This window comes from Ornithorhynchus anatinus, chromosome 7, assembly GCF_004115215.2.
Source record: "Ornithorhynchus anatinus isolate Pmale09 chromosome 7, mOrnAna1.pri.v4, whole genome shotgun sequence".
In the NCBI taxonomy this organism is placed as follows: Eukaryota; Metazoa; Chordata; class Mammalia; order Monotremata; family Ornithorhynchidae; genus Ornithorhynchus; species Ornithorhynchus anatinus.
Genome location: NC_041734.1, coordinates 41,133,155 through 41,154,769, shown reverse-complemented (window position 1 = coordinate 41,154,769; position 21,615 = coordinate 41,133,155). Strand labels below are relative to the sequence as shown.

Genomic DNA, 21,615 nt, shown 5'->3' with positions numbered 1-21,615 from the left:
GGGTTTCGAACCCATGACCTCTGACTCCCAAGCCCGGGCTCTTTCCACTGAGCCACGCTGCTTTAAGTGCTCGGTAATGACAACAAATGAATAATGATGGTAAGTGCCAAGCCCTGTTCTAAGCGATGGGGGAGAAGAGGCCCATTTTTTTCCCGGCATGCTCTCTGTCCATGTGGGCCTTGGGCCGGAACCTTGGTGCGGCGGGACCGGAAGTCCTCGGGGTCCCGTTTCCGGACGGGGCCGGAAGAGCGACGGACCGCCCGCCTCTTAGGGGCCGCCGATCGCCCGTCTCTTCCGGTGTCCTGGAGGCAGCGGAGCGGGGCCGACCATGGTGGGGAAAGTGAAGCGGCTGCGGGCCAGGCTGCACCAGGCCGCGGTGAAAGTGGACGATCCGGCGGGTGCGGCGGCGGGCCCGGCGGGGATCGCGCAGGCCGCGGCGTGGAGCGGCACGGAGGGGCAGGTAAGGCGGGCGGACCTCCTCGGGCCGTACCATCCGGGGGTTGCGGCGGGGGGGGGCGGGGGGGGGCGGGGCGGGGCGGCGGCTCCTCCCGGCCTTGCTAATGGACTCTTCCGGCGCGGCGTCTCCGATGGGGGGGGAACCTTGGTGGACTGACCCCACACCGCGTCACCAGCAGGGGGCAGCACCATCCAGCCATTCAGTCAGTCACAATCATTCATTCATTCAATAGTATTTATAATAACAATAATAATGTTGATATCTGTTAAGCGCTTAATATGTGCAGAGCACTGTGCTAAACGCTGGGGGAGATACAGGGTCATCAGGTTGGCCCATGGGAGGCTCCCAGTCTTCATCCCCATTTGACAGATGATGATAATAATAATAATCATAATCATGTTGGTATTTGTTCAGCACTTCCTATGTGCAGAGCACTGTGCTAAGCGCTGGGGGAGATGCAGGGTCATCAGGTGGTCCCACGTGAGGCTCACAGTCTTCACCCCCATTTGACAGATGAGGTCACTGAGGTACAGAGAATAATAATAATAATGTTGGTATTTAAGTGCTTCCAATGTGCAGAGCACTGTGCTAAGCGCTGGGGGAGATGCAGGGTCATCAGGTGGGCCCACGTGAGGCTCACAGTCTTCATCCCCATTTGACAGATGAGGTCACTGAGGCACAGAGAATAACAATAATAAAGTTGGTATTTAAGTGCTTACTATGTGCAGAGCACTGTGCTAAGCGCTGGGGGAGATGCAGGGTCATCAGGTGGTCTCACGTGAGACTCACAGTCTTCACCCCCATTTGACAGATGAGGTCACTGAGGCACAGAGAATAGTATTAATAATAATGTTGGTATTTGTTAAGTGCTTACTATGTGCAGAGCACTGTGCTAAGCACTGCGGGAGATGCAGGGTAATCGGGTTGTCCCACATGAGGCTCACAGTCTTAATCCCCATTTGACAGATGAGGTTATTGAGGCACTGAGAACAATAATAATAATGCTGGTATTTGTTAAGCGCTTACTATGTGCAGAGCACTGTTCTAAGCACTGGGGGAGATCCGGGGTCATCAGGTTGTCCCACGTGAAGCTCACAGTCTTCATCCCCATTTTACAGATGAGGTAACTGAGGCCCAGAGAAGTGAAGTGGCTTGCCCAAGGTCGCACAGAAGACAAGTGGAGGAGTGGGGATTAGAACCCACATCCTCTGGCTCCCAGGTCCATGCATGGAGTGGTTGATAGAGCCCGGGCCTGGGAGTCAGAAGGTCTTGGGTTCTAATCCCAACTCTGCCACTTGTCTGCTGTATGACCTTGGGAAAGTCACTTCACTTCTCTGTCCCTCCGTGACCTCATCTGAGATCGGGAGCCTCTCGTGGGACAGTCGATTTGCTTGTATCCACCCCAGTGCTTAAGCAGCGTGGCTCAGTGGAAAGAGCCCGGGCTTGAGAGTCAGAGGACGTGGGTTCGACTCCCGGCTCTGCCACTTGGCAGCTGGGTGACTGTGGGCGAGTCACTTCACTTCTCTGGGCCTCAGTTACCTCATCTGGAAAATGGGGGTTAACTGTGAGCCTCACGTGGGACAACCTGATTCCCCTGTATCTCCCCCAGCGCTTAGAACAGTGCTCGGCACATAGGAAGCGCTTAACAAATACCGACAAGCAACTGAGCAGGGATTAGTACCCAGGTCCTTCTGACCCTTTCCGCTAAGCCACGCTAGCGGGCTTGGAGAAGCAGCGTGGCTCAGTGGAAAGAGCACGGGCTTTGGAGTCACAGGTCATGGGTTCGGATCCCGGCTCTGCCCCTTGTCAGCTGTGTGACTGTGTGCAAGTCACTTCACTTCTCTGTGCCTCAGTGACCTCATCTGTAAAATGGGGATTAAGACACTGAGCCCCATGTGGGACAACCTGATTCTCCTGTGTCTCCCCCAGCGCTTAGAACTGCACATAGTAAGCGCTTAACAAATACTAACATTATTATTACTATTATTATTATTATTATGGAGTCCGTCCTGACTCCGGCTTGGAATGCCCTTCCTTTTCATGTCCAACAGACCATCGCTCTCCCCACCTTCAACGCTTTATTAAAAGCACATCTCATCCCAGAGGCCCTCCCCAACTAAGCCTTCAATTCCGCTTCTCCCAATCCCTTCTGCGTTGCTCTTTGAATTTGGATTTGCACCCTTTAGTCGCCCCTCCCTCAGCCCCACAGTACTTATGTACATACCCGTGATTTATTTATATTATTTATATTATATATCCCCCTAAAATGTAAGCTCATTGCGGGCTGGGAACGTCTACCGTCTCTGTTACATTGCCCCCCCACAAGTGCTCAGTATAGTGTTCTGCACACACTATGAGCTCAGTAAATATGATTGAGGTAGATACAAGGTAGATGATCAGCTCACAGATGGGGCTCACAAAGGAGGGAGAACACGGATTGAATCCCCATTTTACAGATGGGGGAACTGAGGCACAGTCCCCATTTTACAGATGAGGGAACCGAGGCACGGTCAGCGCTTAGTGAGACGCTTCGGCCCCTCCAACCCAACTGTAGTTAAGGATCTGGACTTCAGTCATTAATGGAATGACAGGGCACCACCCAGGGCTCCGGTCCGGGCTCTACGGATTTGTCCTCTTTTTGAATTTTTCTAATGCTTCTTTTGGGAATTTAAATTTTTTTTTTTTCCCCAGAGAGAGTAGCACTTTTTAAACGGGAATCTATAGCCTTGAAATTCATTCATTCATTCAATAGTATTTATTGAGCGCTGACTATGTGCAGAGCACTGGACTAAGCTCTTGGAATGGACAAATCGGTAACAGATACAGTCCCTGCCCTCTGACGGGCTCACGGTCTAATCGGGGGAGACGGACGGACGAGAACAATGGCGATAAATAGAATCGAGGGGATGAACGTCTCATGAAAACAATAGCAAATAAATAGAATCAAGGCGATGTACATTTCATTAACAAAATAAATGTGGATCTGAAATCTTGGCTAGCTTTAGCCCACATCTGCAAGCCCGGAGGTGTAGCCACGCTGCTTTCCAAAAGGAGTTGGAAATCCCAGGCCCCTGGGAGTGTGAGAAGACAGGACGTTTGGTTCTAATTACTTGCTGCAGCTGTCTGGGCAGAGTCGAATCCAATCCCCCATACCTTGTGGATTGGCTTTAGCACAGGACCGATTTTAAACAAATGAAATTGCCCAAATTCTTGAACTTTGGGCTTTGGAAATGAACGCTGAGCTAATGAAAATGTTCTCTGGGTAGGGAGTGCTTTTTTTTTTTTTTTTTTGATTTATTTAAACCAAGGGGAGGATGCGATGTCTTTGTTGGAAGTTGATTGCTTCTGGAATTTGGAGTTGTAAAATGTTTCCAAACTTCTATTCTGGCCCTGTGCTTCTTTTCGTTTTGGAAAAGGGGTCATGTGGGATTTTTTTTTCAAGGTAAAAGTTCTAAAAATGTTCTTGTATCAGTAGGGTGATCTCTACGGGACCCCAGATCCATCAGTTGTTCTCTACAGAGACAGTGAGCCCCGAGATAACTTGATTATCTTGCATCTACCCCAGTGTTCAGTACAGGGTGTGGCATGTAGCAAGTCCCTAATTGCCATTATTATTATTTTTATTATTATTCTCCCTGGTCATTTCAAGCCTTTGCGATCTTCGAATGGGGAGGTCTTTATTTTGGAAGAAAAACGGGATTCAATCAGCAAATACATGCTAAGGGCTCTGTAACAATTACATATTTAACGCCAATCAATCAATGGTATTGAGCGATTCCTATGTGCAGAGCACTGTACTAAGCACTTGGGAGAGTACAATAGAGCAGAATTAGCAGACACGTTCCCTGCCCATAACGAGCTTTCAAACTCCTGTCCTTTCCCAGACTCTCTGAATAAGAAAAAGTCTGCCAAGCGAGATATTGGCAAGGCAAGTCCCTTTATTGTTCCCTACGTGACACTGGCGTGATTCTCCTTTCTCTTCAGTCCTTAAGAGTGGTTTATACAAAGACAGTAACTCACTTCTGAACCCCTGAAGTGGTTTGTTTGGTCTTTGCTCATTTGCGGGGAGATTTTCATTAGCAGTTTTGGAAGAACACCTGAATAAACCTTCCAGTTCAGATTGTTGCGGGGAAGGGAGAAGTGGAAGAATTCAAGGACGGGAGAGAATTTCTTTTTCCGCCTGACTTTGTGGTTGTACTCATTCAGTGTCCATTTCCAAAGCGTGATATTCAGGGACTTGGGGTTCTGCTTTTGTTTGTTTCAAGATGCTAGTGCTGAAGCTAAAATCTCAGAATCATCCAAGTGAACTCTGAGGGGGAAAGGGAATCTCCAATCCTTTTTCTTGTCCTGCTGTTGAAAGAGCTGGGTTCTTGAAGACCGTTGAATTCATGATCAATTTCTTGAGCCAGTGGAGTTCCCACTGTACTAGATTAAAAAAAAAAAAAATCCAGCATACGTTGTACCCCTATCTGCATTCACCAAACTGTGGAAACAAATTAGGAGCATCGATGTTGCTGCTTCCCTGCACTTCAATCCATCAGTGGTATTTGTTGAGCATTTACTGTGTACAGAGCACTGTTCTAAGCTCTTGGGAGAGGCCAATGCAACTGATTTTGCAGACACAATCTCTGCCCCCAACGAGCTTACAGTCTAGAGGAGGAGTTTACCGTCTCCCTCCACTCTATGCATTAAGAACTACTTAATGGAAAGCCACTGAGTGTAAGCTTGACCTCTGTAGGCAGATAGCAGCATTATTATACCTGGTCAGTTTAGTAATCCCTTGCCCCCCTGGTTCACCATTATATGCTGGTAACAAGTCTGGAGATTTTTTTTAAAAATGTACAAATTATAAATCTTAAAATTAGATAAAAAAAAATTAAAGGATTTCTTCTCCCTATTGTTATGGGACATGAAGGAAATCATTTCTGGCCACCATCCTGGTTCAAGTCCTCATCACCTTGTGCCTGGATTACTCCAGGTCCCTCGGTATTGGCTTTGCTGCTTCCAGCCTTTCCCCTCTTCAGATAATCCTCAATAGAGTTGATCAGATCGTGAATCGATCAAGGGTATTTAATGAGTGCTTACTGTGTGCAGAACACTGTACTAAGCACTTGGGAGAGGACAATATAACAGAGTTGGTAGACACATTCCCTTGCCCACAGTGAGTTTACAGTGATTCTTAATGAAGGATCATCGTTATAAAACACCGAATGCATTATTCCTCTTCTCAGAAATTTCCCTCTTTCTCTCCATGTTCACCAAAACTTAAACCAATGGATTTAAGGTCTCCACCAGCTGCCTCCCATGTTCCTATCTTGATTGATTGATTGATTGCCTGGGTGCCGCTGCCTTGGAGGCAAGGATTCTGTGATAATTCCTCACTAGGGATTGGGGGTGATAATGTCAAGAGTCATCTTGGCTCATTTCAGTGCCCTCTATCCCCAACCCTTATTTTGTTTAGCAATTGGCTGTGTCTTTCATTCTTTGAATTTTTTTATTTATTTATTGTACTCATTAAGGATTGGGACTTCTTGACCTCCAATATCTTTGCTGGAACAAAGATCGACCCCAAAGCGTTGGTTCAGAAATTGGATTCGGACACGAGAAGCGTTATCTCAGTCAAAAGAGGTAAGGGGCCGGGGAAGGTGTCCTTACTGATAACTATTAGCAGGAACAGTCTTGCGAAGAGAGTTATTTGCCCACGTGGCTAGCCGAAGTGGTTTGCCCACACTCCCGCAGGTTCTGAGTTGCCGATTCTCTTTTGTGCCTGTAGGTTGATTTATAAAAATAGGAGTGGGTGTAAAGGATGACGAGGTCCATTAGCGAGGACTTCGGGGCTGAGGATCCTGCGGAAAGGACCGGACTATATTGCTAACTAGACATTTGCCCAGCGCCACTAGTCCTCTCAACCCCACCAGTCACATGTTGCCACTGGGGCAGCGGGAGTGGCAATTACGTAGCCAGGCAGGGCTATGGTAACCTTGCAAAGTGCACACAAGAAGAGGGGAGGGAGTTTCTGAAGAGCGGAGCGGAAGACCGGGAATTGGAAGACCTGGATTCCAACTGTGAAACCTGGAAACCTGCTGTGACCTTTGGAAATTCACTTTTTTGTAATGATACTTAAGTGCTTACATAGTAAGTTTAGTGACACTCAGTTGCGCTGGGGTAGCTACAAGATAATCAGCTTGGACCCAGTCCCTGCCCAACATAGGGCTCACTCTGTAAAATGGGGATTAAATATCTGTTCTCCCCCCTCTTTGATGATGATGACGGTATTTAAGCGCTCACTACGTGCCAAGCAGTGTTCTAAGCGCTGAGGGAGATACAAGGTAATCAGGTTGTCCCACGTGGGGCTCACAGTCTTAATTCCCATTTTACAGATGAGGTAACTGAGGCACAGAGAAGTTGTGACTTACCCAAAGTCACACTGACTTTTAGCGTTGTCTGGGACAGAGACAGTGTCTGATCTCATTGCTTTAGGTTGTCCTTGGCATGTAGTGGTAAGCATGTTTTAGTTTTTTGGTTTTTATAATAATAATATCATCCCATTAGTAAAGAAGGAAATCTGCTATGCCTCAAGCTTAGTTCCAAACGCCCATCTCTGGTGGAATGGGGTCGCAGTGTGCCTGGGGGTTCACCGTTAGTAGTGAGGCAGGTTTAACAGTTAATCGTTAGCCCGTGGTATGATGAGCCTCAGGGGAGCCCACTTAAACATAGGAGTCCTGGGCTAGAGTTCCCCCATAACAGCCTTCTGGTGGCATATCTGGATAAAATGGATATGGGCACAACTTGAGGCAAAATGGGCTTAGGGAGAGTACTACATTTCTAAGAAAAAAACTCGAGGGGATTAAAGGACAAATGAGAGAATGTTGCTCTTTCTTTTTTTTTCTTTTTTTAAAATGGTGTTTGTTAAGGAATTACTCCATGCAATATAATCAGGTTGGACACTGTCCACGGCTCCCATGGGGCTCACAGTCCTTTTTACAGATGAAGTAACTGTATCCTATGTGGGACACGGACTGTGTCCAATCTGATTATCCTATATCTAGCGCATAGTACATTTTCTGGCACACAGTGCATTTCCTGGCACGTAGGAAGCACTTACCTCTAGGCTGCAAGCTCCCCCTAGACTCTAAGCTCTCTGTGGGTGCTTAGAAGAGTGCTCTGTGCTCAGTAAATATGAATGAAATACCATTCAAAAAATATCTCTCGGGAGATGCCTCTGTACATAATAATAATGATGGTATTGGGCTCTCTTTTTACAGATGAGGTAACTGAGGCCCAGAAAAGCTTAGTGACTTGCCCCAGCTCAGACAGCAGACCGGTGACATAGGCGAGATTAGAACCCACATCCTCTGACTCCCAGGCCTGTGCTCTTTCCACTAGGCCTCTGCTCCTTTGAAAAGCAGCTTAGTCTTGTGGATAGAGCACAGCCCTGGGAATCAGAAGGACCTGGGTCTAATGCCGGCTCCTCCACCTCTGCTGCGATCTCAAGCAGCTCCTTGAGATTACGCTGATCCAGGGATGACTTTTCAGGGCTCCATCTTTCCTAAAATGAAGGCTCCTGGTGGCTTGGAATGGAAGGCTAAAATCCGGGGGCCGGTTATGGAGAAGAAATGGAAACACGGAGGGTGGTTATCCTCTGAAATCTTGTTGGGGAGGGCAGGAGCTGAGCGGATGGAATTTCCCCTGAATTCGGCTGGTCAGAACTCCAGCCCAAGCCTTCTTATCCTTGAGGAAATGCAGAGGTGGTTGGGATTAGCCAGCAGTGCTGCAGTGCAGCTCTGCCTGCTAATTTCTAGTTAGGCGTGATGAAATTACACGCCACACCCCTCCGTCTTGGGGTGTGTGCTCTCTGCCTCGGCCTCCCTTTCGTGTTCTGACCGGTTACTTCACTAGCCCGGTGGAACAGGGCGTTTTGATACAGAGCTTTCACGCACATCCCGGCCATTCAGCAAGAGGACCCCTGAGGCGAACAGGCATCGGTGTCCTTGAAATGTCTCTCTCGACCGCAACGGCAAAAAGTCCACGATTGCTCCGGTACTAGAGGGCAGGGTGGGCAAGAGGTTGTTTGAGGACACTGTGCAGAAAGCTCTGTGCAGAATCTCCGAGATTTCAAATCTCTGGTGCCCCGGTACTGCTTTGAGACCCGCAATGAAAAAGGTGTGTGTGTTGAGGGGGGCGGAGCGGGGAGGTGAGCAAGAGGAGAGAGGGGAAAAATTTCCACCTGTCTAATTAAACAATGTATTTTGGGCTGGCCGATAGCCTGAGGTCCCAGCTTTCCACTGCAGACAGCAGCTGCCCCCTCGCTGCTAGACTAGATTTATAAATAGAATTGGCTACTGATCTCCCGCTGTACCGCTGATGCAGGCACAGAAATGTCTCCTGAGACAAATCACCCATCCGGTTCTCTTCTGGGGTCACCCTCCCCACGGATTTTCTCTACGCGACCCAGGATCTGGAAGGACAGAGCGAGGCAGTTCTATGTGTCCGACCTGATTATCTTGTATCCACTGCAGCACCTTGTCCAGTGTTTTGTTTTGTTTAAATGGTATCTGTTAAGCACTTACGGTGTGCCGGGCGCTGCACTAACGGCTGGGATCGATAGAAACTAATCAAGGTCCATGGCCCCCGTGGGGCTCACGGTCTAAATCTCCACTTTACAGATGAGGTAACTGAGGCACAGTAAAGCGATTCACCCCAGGTCACCCAGCAGACATGTGGCAGACGGGATTTGGAACCCAGGGACTTCTTTGAGGCCCATGCTCCATCCATCGGACCACGCTGCTTCTTTACTAAGCAAAAATTGAAGTGCTTAACAGATACCACAATCATTTATTATTATTTTAGTTTTAACTGATCTCTTTGGAGATGTCCCTTGGGCTTTTGAGAATCAACACGGCAGGTTTTCTCTCCCTCCTGGCCCTGGGGCCCTGCTGGTGTAGACACTGCCTGATAGCAGATTGGCAGATGACTTTCCCTACAGATTCAAGCTGGTCTGTGGCTGAAACGGGCCTTTATTGTAGTATTTGTTAGGTGCTTATTGTGTGCCAGTCACTGTACTAAAAGCTGGGGTGCATACAACCTACTGAGGTTGGACACAGTCCATGTCCCACGTGGGGCTTCTAGTCTTCACCCCCATTTTACAGATGAGGGAACTAAGGCATAGAGAAGTGAAGTGACTTGCCCAAGGTCACGCAGCAGACATATGGCCTTCAGGAATTGCCTTAAGGGTAGAAATGCTGAAGGTGCTGGGCAGCTGCTGAGCCTTGCTAAACTTTAGGGTTGACCATCAGTGATATTTCATTTCACTGGGTTCATCCTTTCATAATATAGTATTATGAGGAAGATGATAGTTGCCACCCAAAACAAACATTTGCATTGTTTTATTTAACCGATAAAACAGATTTGGGCACTTTGAATATTTTCCTTTAGTCAACATGAAAAATGATTTTAGGAGAACGAGCCCCTAATTGTGTGTTAATTCCAGAATCTTGCTTCCTGTCTGGGTAGCTCCGTTGCAACAATCCTTTATTCATTCAACTTCCACTGAACTTTCCCGTGACAGAGACATTTCTACCAGCATCCTCCAAGCCCAAACCCCTGACGGTATTCTCTATTCCCCGACTCCTCCGTTAGCCCCATATTCAGGCTGCCGTCAAATCTTATCAGCCTTTCTTCCACAATATATCCAGGGTCTGCCTCTTCCTCTTGGCTCTTTCCACTGAGCCACGCTGCAAATACTTTTGAAGAAAGGCTGAAGGAGCTCCGGTGGTCGTTGGATAGTAATAGGCTGGCGGTTTTAGATTGTGTAGCTACCCTAAGGAGGAGGAAGAACAGGTTTTGAATTCCCATCTTGCAAATGACGGAACTGGGCACAGAGAATTGAAATGACTTGCCCAAGGTCACTGAGCAGGCAAAAGGCGGAGCCGAGATTAGAACCCAGGTCCTTCTCACTCATGTACTCTTGTCACTAGGCCACGCTGCTGTTACTGCATCAGTGATAATCACGCTGTCCAGGGACTGTCTTTCAGAGAGTTGGTGCTTTGAAATGTTGGGTTCAATTTTGTGCCAGTGTGTACCAGAAAGAAATAGGAAGTGAAGTGTTTCTCAGCAGTACAATGACTAAGATGGCTACGTGGAAAAACGGGAAGGACTTAAGTACACATATCTGTGCCAAAACCTTCAATTACCTGTAAGCTCAGTTTAGCTAAAAGCAGAAAGAGTTACTACTGTGAGATAAAGGGTTGTTACTAAGGATAGTGAGGAGAAACAATTGCTGAAGAAAAATTTGGCCCAAAAACCTGTGTTGGCAGTCTATGGAATTTTGATTTTGAAATGGTTTTCCAAGAGCCTCAGAGAGAGAGTGTGTGTAAATTTTATAGAGAACAAGAGAAGGGGAAAAGGGTGATTGAACCGCATTCTCCCAAGGCCAAATCTCCTCCTTGGTGGTAATTTAGCCCTTTTTAGAAGGTGCTTTAATCAATCAATGGTATTTATTGAGTGCTTGCTATATGCAGGGTACTGTACTGAGAGCTAAAGTGCAGAATAGCAGAGTTGGTAGATGAGTTCCCTGCCCACAACGAGCTTATAGTCCAGTCAGACAGTCCAGTCAGTCCAATCGTATTTATTAAGTGCTTATAACTGGCACATTCTCTGCCCTCAACTAGCATACGGTCTAGAGCGGGAGACAGACATTAATATAAATAAATACATTACAGATATGTACATAAGTGGGGCTGGGAGGGAAGCTGAATAAAGGGAGCAAGTCTGGATGATGCAGAGGGAGTTGGAGAGGATTTTCACACTTACAGAGCACTCCACTCTGTGAAGAATGGTTTGCCTTCTTTGAGCGAAATGTGCCCCGGTGACCAGAAACATTTAGAGCTACTGGGGTAATCAGACTTAAGATACCCTTCCATATAGTTTCTCTCTAGCTAACTACGTTGCGATGGAGGATGGAGGTGGCAGAAACAAGTCAAGTTCTTACCTAACACGAGATGTTGTGGATAGAACACGGTTAGAGAATGTGCTTTTGAAAAACTCAAGTCTGTGTGGTTAGAACGGGAGGTTTGAAGAAGAGGGTGGGCATGGTGTCAGTCAAGATACACTTGCCATAATGTGAATTTTCCTTAATTTGGAGGTCTTCAAGAATTACTCCTCGTATTCTAGGAGAATTGAGTTTACTGTTTGTGAAGCAGCTTGGCCTGGCGGAAAAAGTATGGACCTGGGAATCAGAGGCTCGGCTAAGCCACGCCATCAGCAGCTCATTGGGGTATCTGTCAGAACCCCCACCAAAAGCGGTGATATTTCCCCCCCCGGCTCCTGGGATCAGCATCCCAGCATAGTTATCCAGAGAATAAGCCAAAAGGTCAGGGAGTGTGAAGCAATACCATTCACTAGCAAAAGAGGTATGTATTGGATACCGCCATCCTACACTGGAATTCCCAGCCAGTGCTTCTCCTTGATATTGGTAGGCTCCCCTCGAGAGGTTGAAAGAACACCACTATCCCCCCAAACCCCCCTCACCTTCAGTGTCCCACTCCCCTCCCAGGTTCTGTTCCATCCATCTGACCGTTACTGATGGTCTGGGATGTTCCCGAGCTTCCCACACGTAAATGTTGCAGAATATGCCGTGAGACTTTAAAAACTGTTTCCGATTTTATGGCTTCCTCCATTTATTGGTATTTTTGCACTGCAGCAAATGCCACTTTTTGGGAAAAAATTATTTTTAATCTCATCAAAGCTTCCCAAGCAAAGCATCGTGTGTTTTTTTTCACCGCCAACGCATCCCGGCTTGCTCTGTGTCCCCCTGGCTCTTCTTGATTTAATTTTAACCGTGATTAAAATGCAAAAGCACATAGCTGTTAACTCCGTTTGCGCTTTGAGAGGCGACGTGCCGGGAATCTCCCCCGCAGCCGCCGCGGTTGCTGCGAGCCGTTTCTTTTCTCAGCCCTGTTCTCCGCCTTTGAATTCCCCTGCGCTCCCAATCGGTACGACGCCAGACGCCGGGCCGATTTCAGGCTCCTCGCTCGGTCCGCTTCTCCCGGGTGGGGAACGGTTTCAGCTTGGATGAGGCTCTGGTGAGGAGAGTTCCCTGCTGTCTCATGATGCCAGGAGAGGAGCGCTGCAATTCACCAGCCGTGACTGCATTATTGAGGGGGTATGATCTTTGGGAGCCTTTAACTGGATAAAATCCTATTTCCCAGAAGGAGAAATGCCCCCCATTTCAGAGGAATAAGCTGCCAGCCCGTAGGACAGTGGGAAGACGTGTGGTGGTCAGGTCTCTGGGTGGTTTTTCCTGGTGGGTTGAAGTTGGCGGGGGTGACCCTGCCGAGGCTTCTGGGAATGACTGTAATGTGAACCCCCTGGGTGCTTGAAAAAGTCAAGTTAAGGAATCTGAGGAGAATTGAGTGAGAGTTGTAAATTGATAGTAATGCTTCCCCTTTGATCGCACACCAGAAAAATCCTCAAAACAGCCATAGAGTTCCTCCTTACGGGTGCTGCCAACATGAAACAGATCCTGTCTCCTTCCCAGCATCACAGAAAATCACAAAGGCCAAGGGGGTGGAATGAGAGGAAGAGTTGGAGATGGGGAGAGGGATTGGGGGATTTTATAGGATGGGACAGGGTGATCTGTGTTCCCTCCCCCTCTCATTTTACCCTGCGGAAGACACTGGCCTTCTTCCCCAGGTGGGTGATGTGTATCCCCTTTCCAACCTTTCCAAGGTTTCTGGAGGGCGGGGATTGTGTCCATTTACTCTGCAGTCGGATAGTACAGTGCTCTGCACACGAATAGCATCGATTGATTTGATTATGGTAGGGGTGGGCAAGCCGTGTGAACCGAAGAACCACAAACCAAAGATGTAATACGGCCAAAAATATTCCTCCAACTCGGGGGGGGCAGCAAGCAAGAAGCAGCCGGGAAAGGAACTAGGGGGAGATTGGGCCCCGCACTCCTCCTCGCCCCGTGCCGGACCCGTTGTGGGGGCGAGTGGGAAAGGGGGCTCAGCTGCCGAGAGGGTCAGAGCGGTCACACCTTTAGGTCCGATGCAATCTGTGAGTAGATAGCTTAGTACAGTGCTTTGCACACAGTAAACGCTTAATAAAAAAAATACACCCCCCCCCCCCCATTAAGTGATAAGCCCATTGTGGGCAGGGATCGTCTCCCTTTATTGCTGTATTATACTTTCCAAGCGCTTAGTACAATGCTGTGCACACAGTAAGTGCTCAGTAAATGCAATTGAATGAATGGTCACTGTTTGGCCACCCATGGGTCCTGGTCTTCCCGACTCTTCATTTCAATTCTAACTTGGCAGAACTTGTTATCCTCATTAGCAAAACTTTTGGTTAGTCTTAATGGGATTCTAAGTGAGCTAGTTAATTCACATTTTATGATGTGTTCACTGTTTTAATAGGACCACTTAATGATAAACTTGTAATCCTGTAATTACAATAAGGATTCAATTGTGGTTGTATATAATTAGGCAAAATATGGTACCCTTCAGAAATAGGAATAATTTCTGGGCTTTTAAAGCCTCCCCGTGTCATGCGGTACTTCCTAATGAATGTTTGCAAGTTTTATCGCCGAACAGGAACGTATTCTTTGGGGATCCCCAGATGGGAGAGTTTATGGATAGTACGTGATCTGTGTAATAAATACAGCTCTGTGGGTGGCCGCGGGAGAGGTTGAGATTGGGATCACGTAATTATTCTCCTGGGACCGGCATTATTGGTTAGAACAAGTGCGATGTTATTGATGATCATGGAAAATCCATTTTTTATCAGGGGAGACAATTTGCCAACAGGAAGTGTCCAGACTGAAAGAGATTGTTTAACGTTGAAAGAGACGGACAGGGCATTTCAATAGGATAATTTTGCATAACAGTGCGACAGTAATAATAATAATAATAATGGTATTCAAGTGCTTACTGTGTGCCAGACACTGGGGTGGATACAAGCAAATCAGGTTGGACACAGTCCCTGTCCCACATGGGGCTCACAGTCTCAATCCCCACTTGACACATGAGGTAACTGAGGCCCAGAGAAGTGAAGTGACTTGTCCAAGATCACACAGCAGACAAGTGGTGGAGTGGGGATTAGAATCAAGTCCTTCTGGCTTCCGGGCCTGTGCTCTATCCACTACACCATGCTGCTTCTTGACCTTCACGGCCTCTTTAGCCAAGTCCATTCCAAAATCCATTCATTTGTGAGGACATGGAAAGCTGTGAGTGCAGGTGGGCTAATAATAATTGTGGTATTTGTTAAGCCCTTACTGTAGTAAGCACTGGGGTGGATACAAGGCAATCAGGTTGGACACTGTCCCTGTCCCATTTAGGGCTCCTGGTCTCAATCCCCATTTTACAGATGAGGTAACTGAGGCACAGAGAAGTGAAATGACTCGCCCAAGGTCACACAGCAGACGTACGACAGAGCCGGGATTAGAACCCAGGTCCTTTTGACTCCAAGGCCTGTGCTCTATCCACTGGGCCACGCTAGCAAGAGGTGGGTCCCCGAACCCCGAAATGAGAGACTGGGACCATCCTGACTACAACCAGAGTAGTAGAGCACCATGGACAACTTGCTTACCCTGTATTCATTCATTCATTCAATAGTATTTATTGAGCGCTTACTATGTGCAGAGCACTGTACTAAGCGCTTGGAATGAACAAGTCGGCAACAGATAGAGACGGTCCCTGCCCTTTGACGGGCTCACGGGCTAATCGGGGGAGACGGACAGACGAGGACGATGGCGATAAATAGAGTCGAGGGGAAGAACATCTCGTAAAAACCATGGCAACTAAATAGAATTGAGGCGATGTACGTTTCATTAACAAAATAAATAGGGTAATGTAAATATATACTGTTGAGCAGACGAGTACGGTGCTGAGGGGAGGGGAAGGGAGAGGGGGAGGAGCAGAGGGAGATGGGGGGAAAAGAGGGTTAAGCTGCGGAGAGGTGAAGGGGGGCGGTAGAGGGAGTAGGGGGAGAAGGGGAGCTGTATTTACCTCAGCGCTTAGAACAGTGCCCTGCACATAGTAAGCGCTTAACAAATACCAGCATTATTATGCTGCTGTTGCCCCATGATGGGGAAACGATCTGGGTGAGTGTGATGTGTGCTTTTGTCCATTTCAGTATCTCCTTGTCTGTCGCTCTCCGGGCCTCTCTCTGCAACTATCTCCTTTTCTTGCCTCCTCCTTTCCACTCGTTCATTCATTCATTCGATCACATTTATTGAGCGCTTACTGTGTGCAGAACACTGTACTAAGCGCTCGGGAGAATACAATATAACAATAAGCAGGCACATTCCCTGCCCACAAAGAGCTTACAATCTAGAGGACCACTTTTGGACCGTGGTCTTCACCACTGTGGAAGCCCCTCTCGATAACACTGGGTCTGCCAGAAAATGGGAGTTTCTCTTCACCAACCTCATTTCTCCAGTTCTCTTTTAAACCACGGTTTAATCGTTTTACAAAGAATGTAATTTGGAATTTTTAAAAGAACTGCGACCCAAATTAAAAATGCAAAATCACGTGCACCCAGCCACAAAAGAGAGATAGACAGCTCTGGTGGAGGACCTGTAAGCACAGGAGTTAGAATTCTGTGTTCTAGTGTGGTTTAATTTTAAGTTTAATCACAGGTGGAAATTTAAGGTACACATTGCAAATGCCTCAGTGATGTCCTGGCTGGGGTGAGATCTGTGGCAGGGGCAGGGAAGGTGAAGTTAGACCTAACATGGTTGAAGGAGAGATGTGTCTCTGTAGAAATTCTAAATGGTTCAGCGGAGGGTTCCAAGATACTGACCGAAGCTAGCAAAACTTGCCAGTTTGACTTGACAGTGGCCGGGGATATTGTAAGAAAGGTGACATCATTTCATTTCAAATTTCACGGATAAATGTTCTCTTTCGGAATGAAGACTTGCTTTTTTTCTCCTGCCCAAATAGATATTTTCCCAGATTTGGTTCGTGACTCGTAGTTACTCCCGTGTCCTGTTCAGAGTGTCAGCTAGCTAGTATTAATAGATGTGGTCGCTTTTGTGTGTGGACCTTGGAAGATTAGGAATTGGCTCGTTGTGGGCAGGGAATGTGTCTGTTCACAGTGTCTCAGCACTCTACTAAGCACACAGTAAGCGCTCAATAAATGTAACTGAATGAATGTTTATCACTAGCCACTGTTCTCCCAGAATATAGCTGTGCTCTCGTCTTCGGAGGCCTGGGTCGGGATCACATCGCTGCTGTAGAAACTGTCTGACTAGTTGTTGGCCATTCCTTCGCAACCTATTTCCTGGGCCTTCGTGTTTTCAATCAAGACCGTAACCATCCACATTGTCCAGTCGCAGAATAACCTTTGGAGGCAAACGAGAGCTAAGATGCACCACGACCTAGTGGAAAGAGCCCGGGCCTGGGAGTCAGAGGACCTGGGTTCTAGTCTCTGTTCTGCCACTCTTCTGCTGTCTGATTTTGGGCAAGTTAAGGGACTTGCTGTCTGATTTTGGGCAAGTCTCTTAACTTCTGTGTGCCTGTCACCTCATCTGTAAAACAGGGACTCAATCCTTCTCTGTCCAACTTAGACCGTGAGCCCTATGTGGGACAGGCACTGTGACCAATCTGATGAACTTGTATCGACCCCGGCTCTTAGAACAGTGCTTGGCACATAGTAAGTACTTAACAACTACCATTTTTTTAAAAAATCAGTGAAGGTTGGTATGAGCTAAGGAAATTCTTTTTCCCCCTCCTTTCTTCTCCATCATGATGATTTAACACTTATTTATTACACATTCTTTTCCTTCATCAAACCTGGTTTGGTAAATGCAGCTAGGGTCCTGGGTTTTTTCCCGAAGAATGCTCAAAAACTTGGCAAATTCAGGAAGTCTCAGCCTAGGGCATGGTGGAAAAAAAGAAATACTAAATAAAACTGACAAATGAAACAAGTGTAAACCCTCCAAAAAGTCTGAAATACTGAGGCAAATTCACCCCCAGGGTGCTCCTTCCCTCTGTTTCTTACTCATCCTCCTCTCTCTCCTTCCCCTCCTCCCCCTCCTCTCCTCTGGCTCCGAGCCCTGGGTGAAGAAGAGAAGGTTTTCACTGATGTTGGATATTACATAGCCAGCTCTGTTTCCTTTCAAAATGGAAAAGCAAATAGTAATGGAAACACTGATGCTCAGTCTCTCCTAGTTCGGACACTGGCTATTTTATGGGCGGTTTCTTCTCCTTCCCCACACCTCCTGGAACATGATGTTGTCACTTTCCAGAACTGATGAACTGACTTTTTCTACTGAAGTAGCTTCACTGGCCAGAAACACTGACGTAGACGAAGCCTTTATTTCCTCTACTCCTTCTTCCTTCTGCCTCACCTTTCCACTTGGATTTGCCTTTTTATTCACCGCGTCCTCAGCCCAGCAGCACTTACGTACAGATCCATAATTTATTTTAATGTCTGTCTCCTCCTTCTAGACTCGTAAGTTCCTTGTAGGTAGGGACTGTGTCTACCAAAACGGTTATATTTTTCCCTCCCAAGTGCTTAGTACAGTACTCTGCACTCCGTAAATGCTCAATAAACACTATTGATTAGGCAGTGGGCAATTTTGGGGACTGGTAAAAAGACTTGGCCTGGTTGAAAGCACTAAGCCGATTTTCAAAGTGCCTTTAAATGGTGGTATTTGTTAAGCGCTTACTATGTGCAAAGCACTGTTCTAAGCGCTGGGGGATACAAGGTGATCAGGTTGTCCCCCATGGGGCCCACAGTTTTAATCCCCATTTTACAGATGAGGTAACTGAAGCACAGAGAAATTAAGTGACTTGCCCAAAGTCACACAGCTGGCAGAGCCGGGATTAGAACCCACCACCTCTGACTCCCAAGCCCGGGCTCCTTCCACTGAGCCACGCTGCTTCGGAGTCAGAAATGAGATTTCCACTAATGTTCTTTCTTGACTGGATATCCGCTACCAGCAGGACATGGATTTGTGGTGTTTAGGATGGGCCTCTTTGTGATTCACTCCCTTCCCCTTTCACTCACGTCCCATGACCCCAAAGGGACTAATGTGGGCTACGGTAGCGATATTTTGCGTTAATGATCTGTGCTGGCACAATCTTTGTAGCAATGCTTCTTAACTTTTTTCTTGATGGAAGGTTTTATTTAACACATGAAGGGTTTTATTCCCCACTCCCTTACCTGGTTCTGCCCCTGACCTGCTTAGGGACCTTGACTAACTCCCCAACTTCTTTGTCTTTGGTGCTTCATCTGTAAAATGGGAATAAACTGGCCATTCCACCTTCTTAGATTGTGAGCCTCATGTAAGAGCGGGATCATGCCTGATCTGATTCTCTTATCTCTCCCAGTATGTACCCCAGAGCTTGGTGCCAAATCAGCCCTTAATAAATATCATAACTGATGTATCCGAAGGTCGTGGAAATTGGGATGTTCACAAACTGCTCTATGTAAGCATCAGGGTTCTCATTTTTAGTTACTTTGATTTGATTGATTGATTGATTCGTTCAGTAGTATTTATTGAGCACTTACTAGGTGCAGAGCAATCAACATAGTTGATTGACTGTGTGCAAGGATAGCTCATGTTTGGGTATCCCATACCCCAGCTTTCTTGATTATCAAGCCCTACCAATAGCTTAGGACACATTGGTTAAAAATCGCTGCTCTAGAGACCTGCTGTGAGACCCTTTTCGTCTCTCAAAACCATTGGGGCCTTTTGCTAAAAAGGATCTTTCGTCCTGTTGACGTTTGGTTTAGAGCCTGCCCTCTGATATTGTAGTTCTGGAGAGCAAGGAGAGGAGTTCGAGTGCTTCATCTTAGACCCAGAAGCAGCACGGCCTAGTGGAAGGAGTACCGGCCTGGTGGTCAGAGGACCTGGGTTCCAATCCTGACACTACCACTGTGTGACCTGGGGCATATCTCCTAACTTCTCGGTGCCTCAGTTACCTCAGCTGTAAAAAGGGACAGGAACTGTATCCAACCTGATTATCTTGTATCTACCCCAGGGCTTAGTACGGTTCCTGTCACCTAGTAAGCACTTAAATACCATTAAGAACAAAAAAATCCCAGGAGGGGCCAAAGGGCCCCGGGCAGGGAACACAGTACCAAGTAGCACCTGTCTCATCTGTAGGGTGAATCTCTCCATTCAGGGTTCCTCAGAGATTGTTCAATTATTCTCCATGGTCCCTCCCCACCCCCAGGAAATGCTCACTGTCCCCACAAAGTCAACGCTCATTCCCCACGCTGCTGGGGATCTGAGATGCCTCTGTAAAAGAGGTCACCCCAAAGTATTTGAGGGGTTCACTCTACTGCGTCTGACATTGGGTAAAAGTGGTGATGTATGAAATGCCTCCTCTTCTACTTTATTAGCTCACAGCTGCTTTAACCATCTGTTCTCTGTGACCTGGGAATGGAGGGATTTTGGGACAGAGATGGGGCAGTTCCTCTTTTGGTTTGCTTTGTTTCCCTTCTGGACGTTTACATTTACATTTTTAAATGTCGGCAGTATGAAATATATCTGACTTGGACAGTGGGACATTCACGTCGCCAGTGACTTTTGGTCTTTGGTACACAATTGCAGAATTTAGATGTGCTCATTAGAGGGCAGCAACATTATTCTTCGGTTTTCTAGGTCAGAGCTGGATTTTCTACAGATCTTTACATACAAAGCGATCGTGTCCCTTTTGTATTTGAGAATGTTTCTGCAAATTTTGAACAATCGGACTGGGAAACACGAGACTTGTACAAATGCTTGGCATATTTAAAGTCTCGGAGACTTAGCAGTATTGTTTGGGAGCTTAACACCTCCCATCCGGTCCTGGCCCCCTCGAAGGATGGCAGGTGGAGTGAGGGGGAAATGAAGGAGATGAGGGATTTTTCTGGGGCAAAGTTACTGCGATATTAAAATGAGGAGCTAATGACTGAACGAGAGGAGATTTTGATTTCACTCATATTTTGGGGTCGGATTAACTAGATGTTAGGTCATTCTGTCACCAGCCCTACTTCTCAAAAAAAAGGGTGGAAATTAGTCCATTTATTAACTAATCTTCTGAGGCATTTATTCGGCTGAGAGATGGCGGAGGCCTTTGAAGCACAGAGAAGTTGTGCTTCCTTCTCTGAGGCACAGAGGAGTTGTGACTTGCCCAAGGTCACACAGCAGACAAGTGGCGGAGCTGGGATTAGAACCCATGACGTCTGACTCCCAAGCCTGTGCTCTTTCCACTAAGCCACGCTAATGGCCTGCCTGGTAGTCTGGTTATACTAGAAGTTCCAATCATGAGGTGCGAAACCAGTACCAGTTATTTCTGAAATTATGCCTGTTGTTTTAAAGTAATTGCACAATCCTTTTCTTTTGACAAAACAGTCCTCAACCCATTGGATGAAGTGAAACCAGGACAATGAGCTGGAAGTGAAAGAAGCAGGGTCAAAGGAGGACTAAAGGTCTTTGGCTCAGCCAGAGGAGTAATAATAATAATAATAATGATGATGTTGGTATTTGTTATCCCGGCTCTGCCGCTAGTCACCGGGGTAGATACAGGGTAATCAGGTTGTCCCACGTGAGGCTCACAGTTAATCCCCATTTTCCAGATGAGGTCACTGAGGCCCAGAGAAGTGAAGTGACTCGCCCACAGTCACACAGCTGACAAGTGGCAGAGCTGGAAGTCGAACCCATGACCTCTGACTCCAAAGCCCAGGCTCTTTCCACTGAGCCACGAGTAGAGGGGCAGGCCACTGGGTAGGTGCCAAACCAGATGTGGCTGATCCAGAGCTAGGCGAGGTCCAGGATAGGGATGAGGTGGCAAAGAATATTCCCCCGAAAGACCAAAATGGCCACCTGATCATTTCTAGTCGCATTAAATCAATCATTCAATCAGTGATAGACTGTAAGCTTGTTGTGGGCAGGGAATGTGTCCATTCTGTTGTACTCTGCCAAGCTTTTAGAACAGTGTTCGGCACACGGTAAGCATTCGATAAATACGGCTGACTGGTAATTATCGAGGGTTACGATATGCAGAGCGTTCTAAGTGCTTGCGAGAGTACGAGTCAACAGAATTAGCGGACGTGTTCCCTGCCCATAATGCGCTTATAGTTTAGACGGGGAGACAGATATTAATATAAATGAATGATTTAAGATACATAATTGAAAGATGTGTACATAAGTGCTGTGGGGT

The 21,615-nt window shown here is 47.1% G+C and overlaps 1 protein-coding gene across 1 annotated transcript in view; it reads left to right on the top strand.

The window, feature by feature from the left end:
• Window positions 1-270: 270 nt before the first annotated feature.
• FAM207A (family with sequence similarity 207 member A) overlaps window positions 271-21,615 on the top strand; it is a 146,179-nt gene continuing 124,834 nt past the window's right edge. The window contains exons 1-2 of the mRNA XM_029069610.2: window positions 271-460; window positions 5,977-6,085. Coding sequence (XP_028925443.1) covers window positions 329-460; window positions 5,977-6,085 — 241 coding nt within the window. The 5' untranslated portion in view covers window positions 271-328. The remainder of the gene's footprint in view (window positions 461-5,976; window positions 6,086-21,615) is intronic.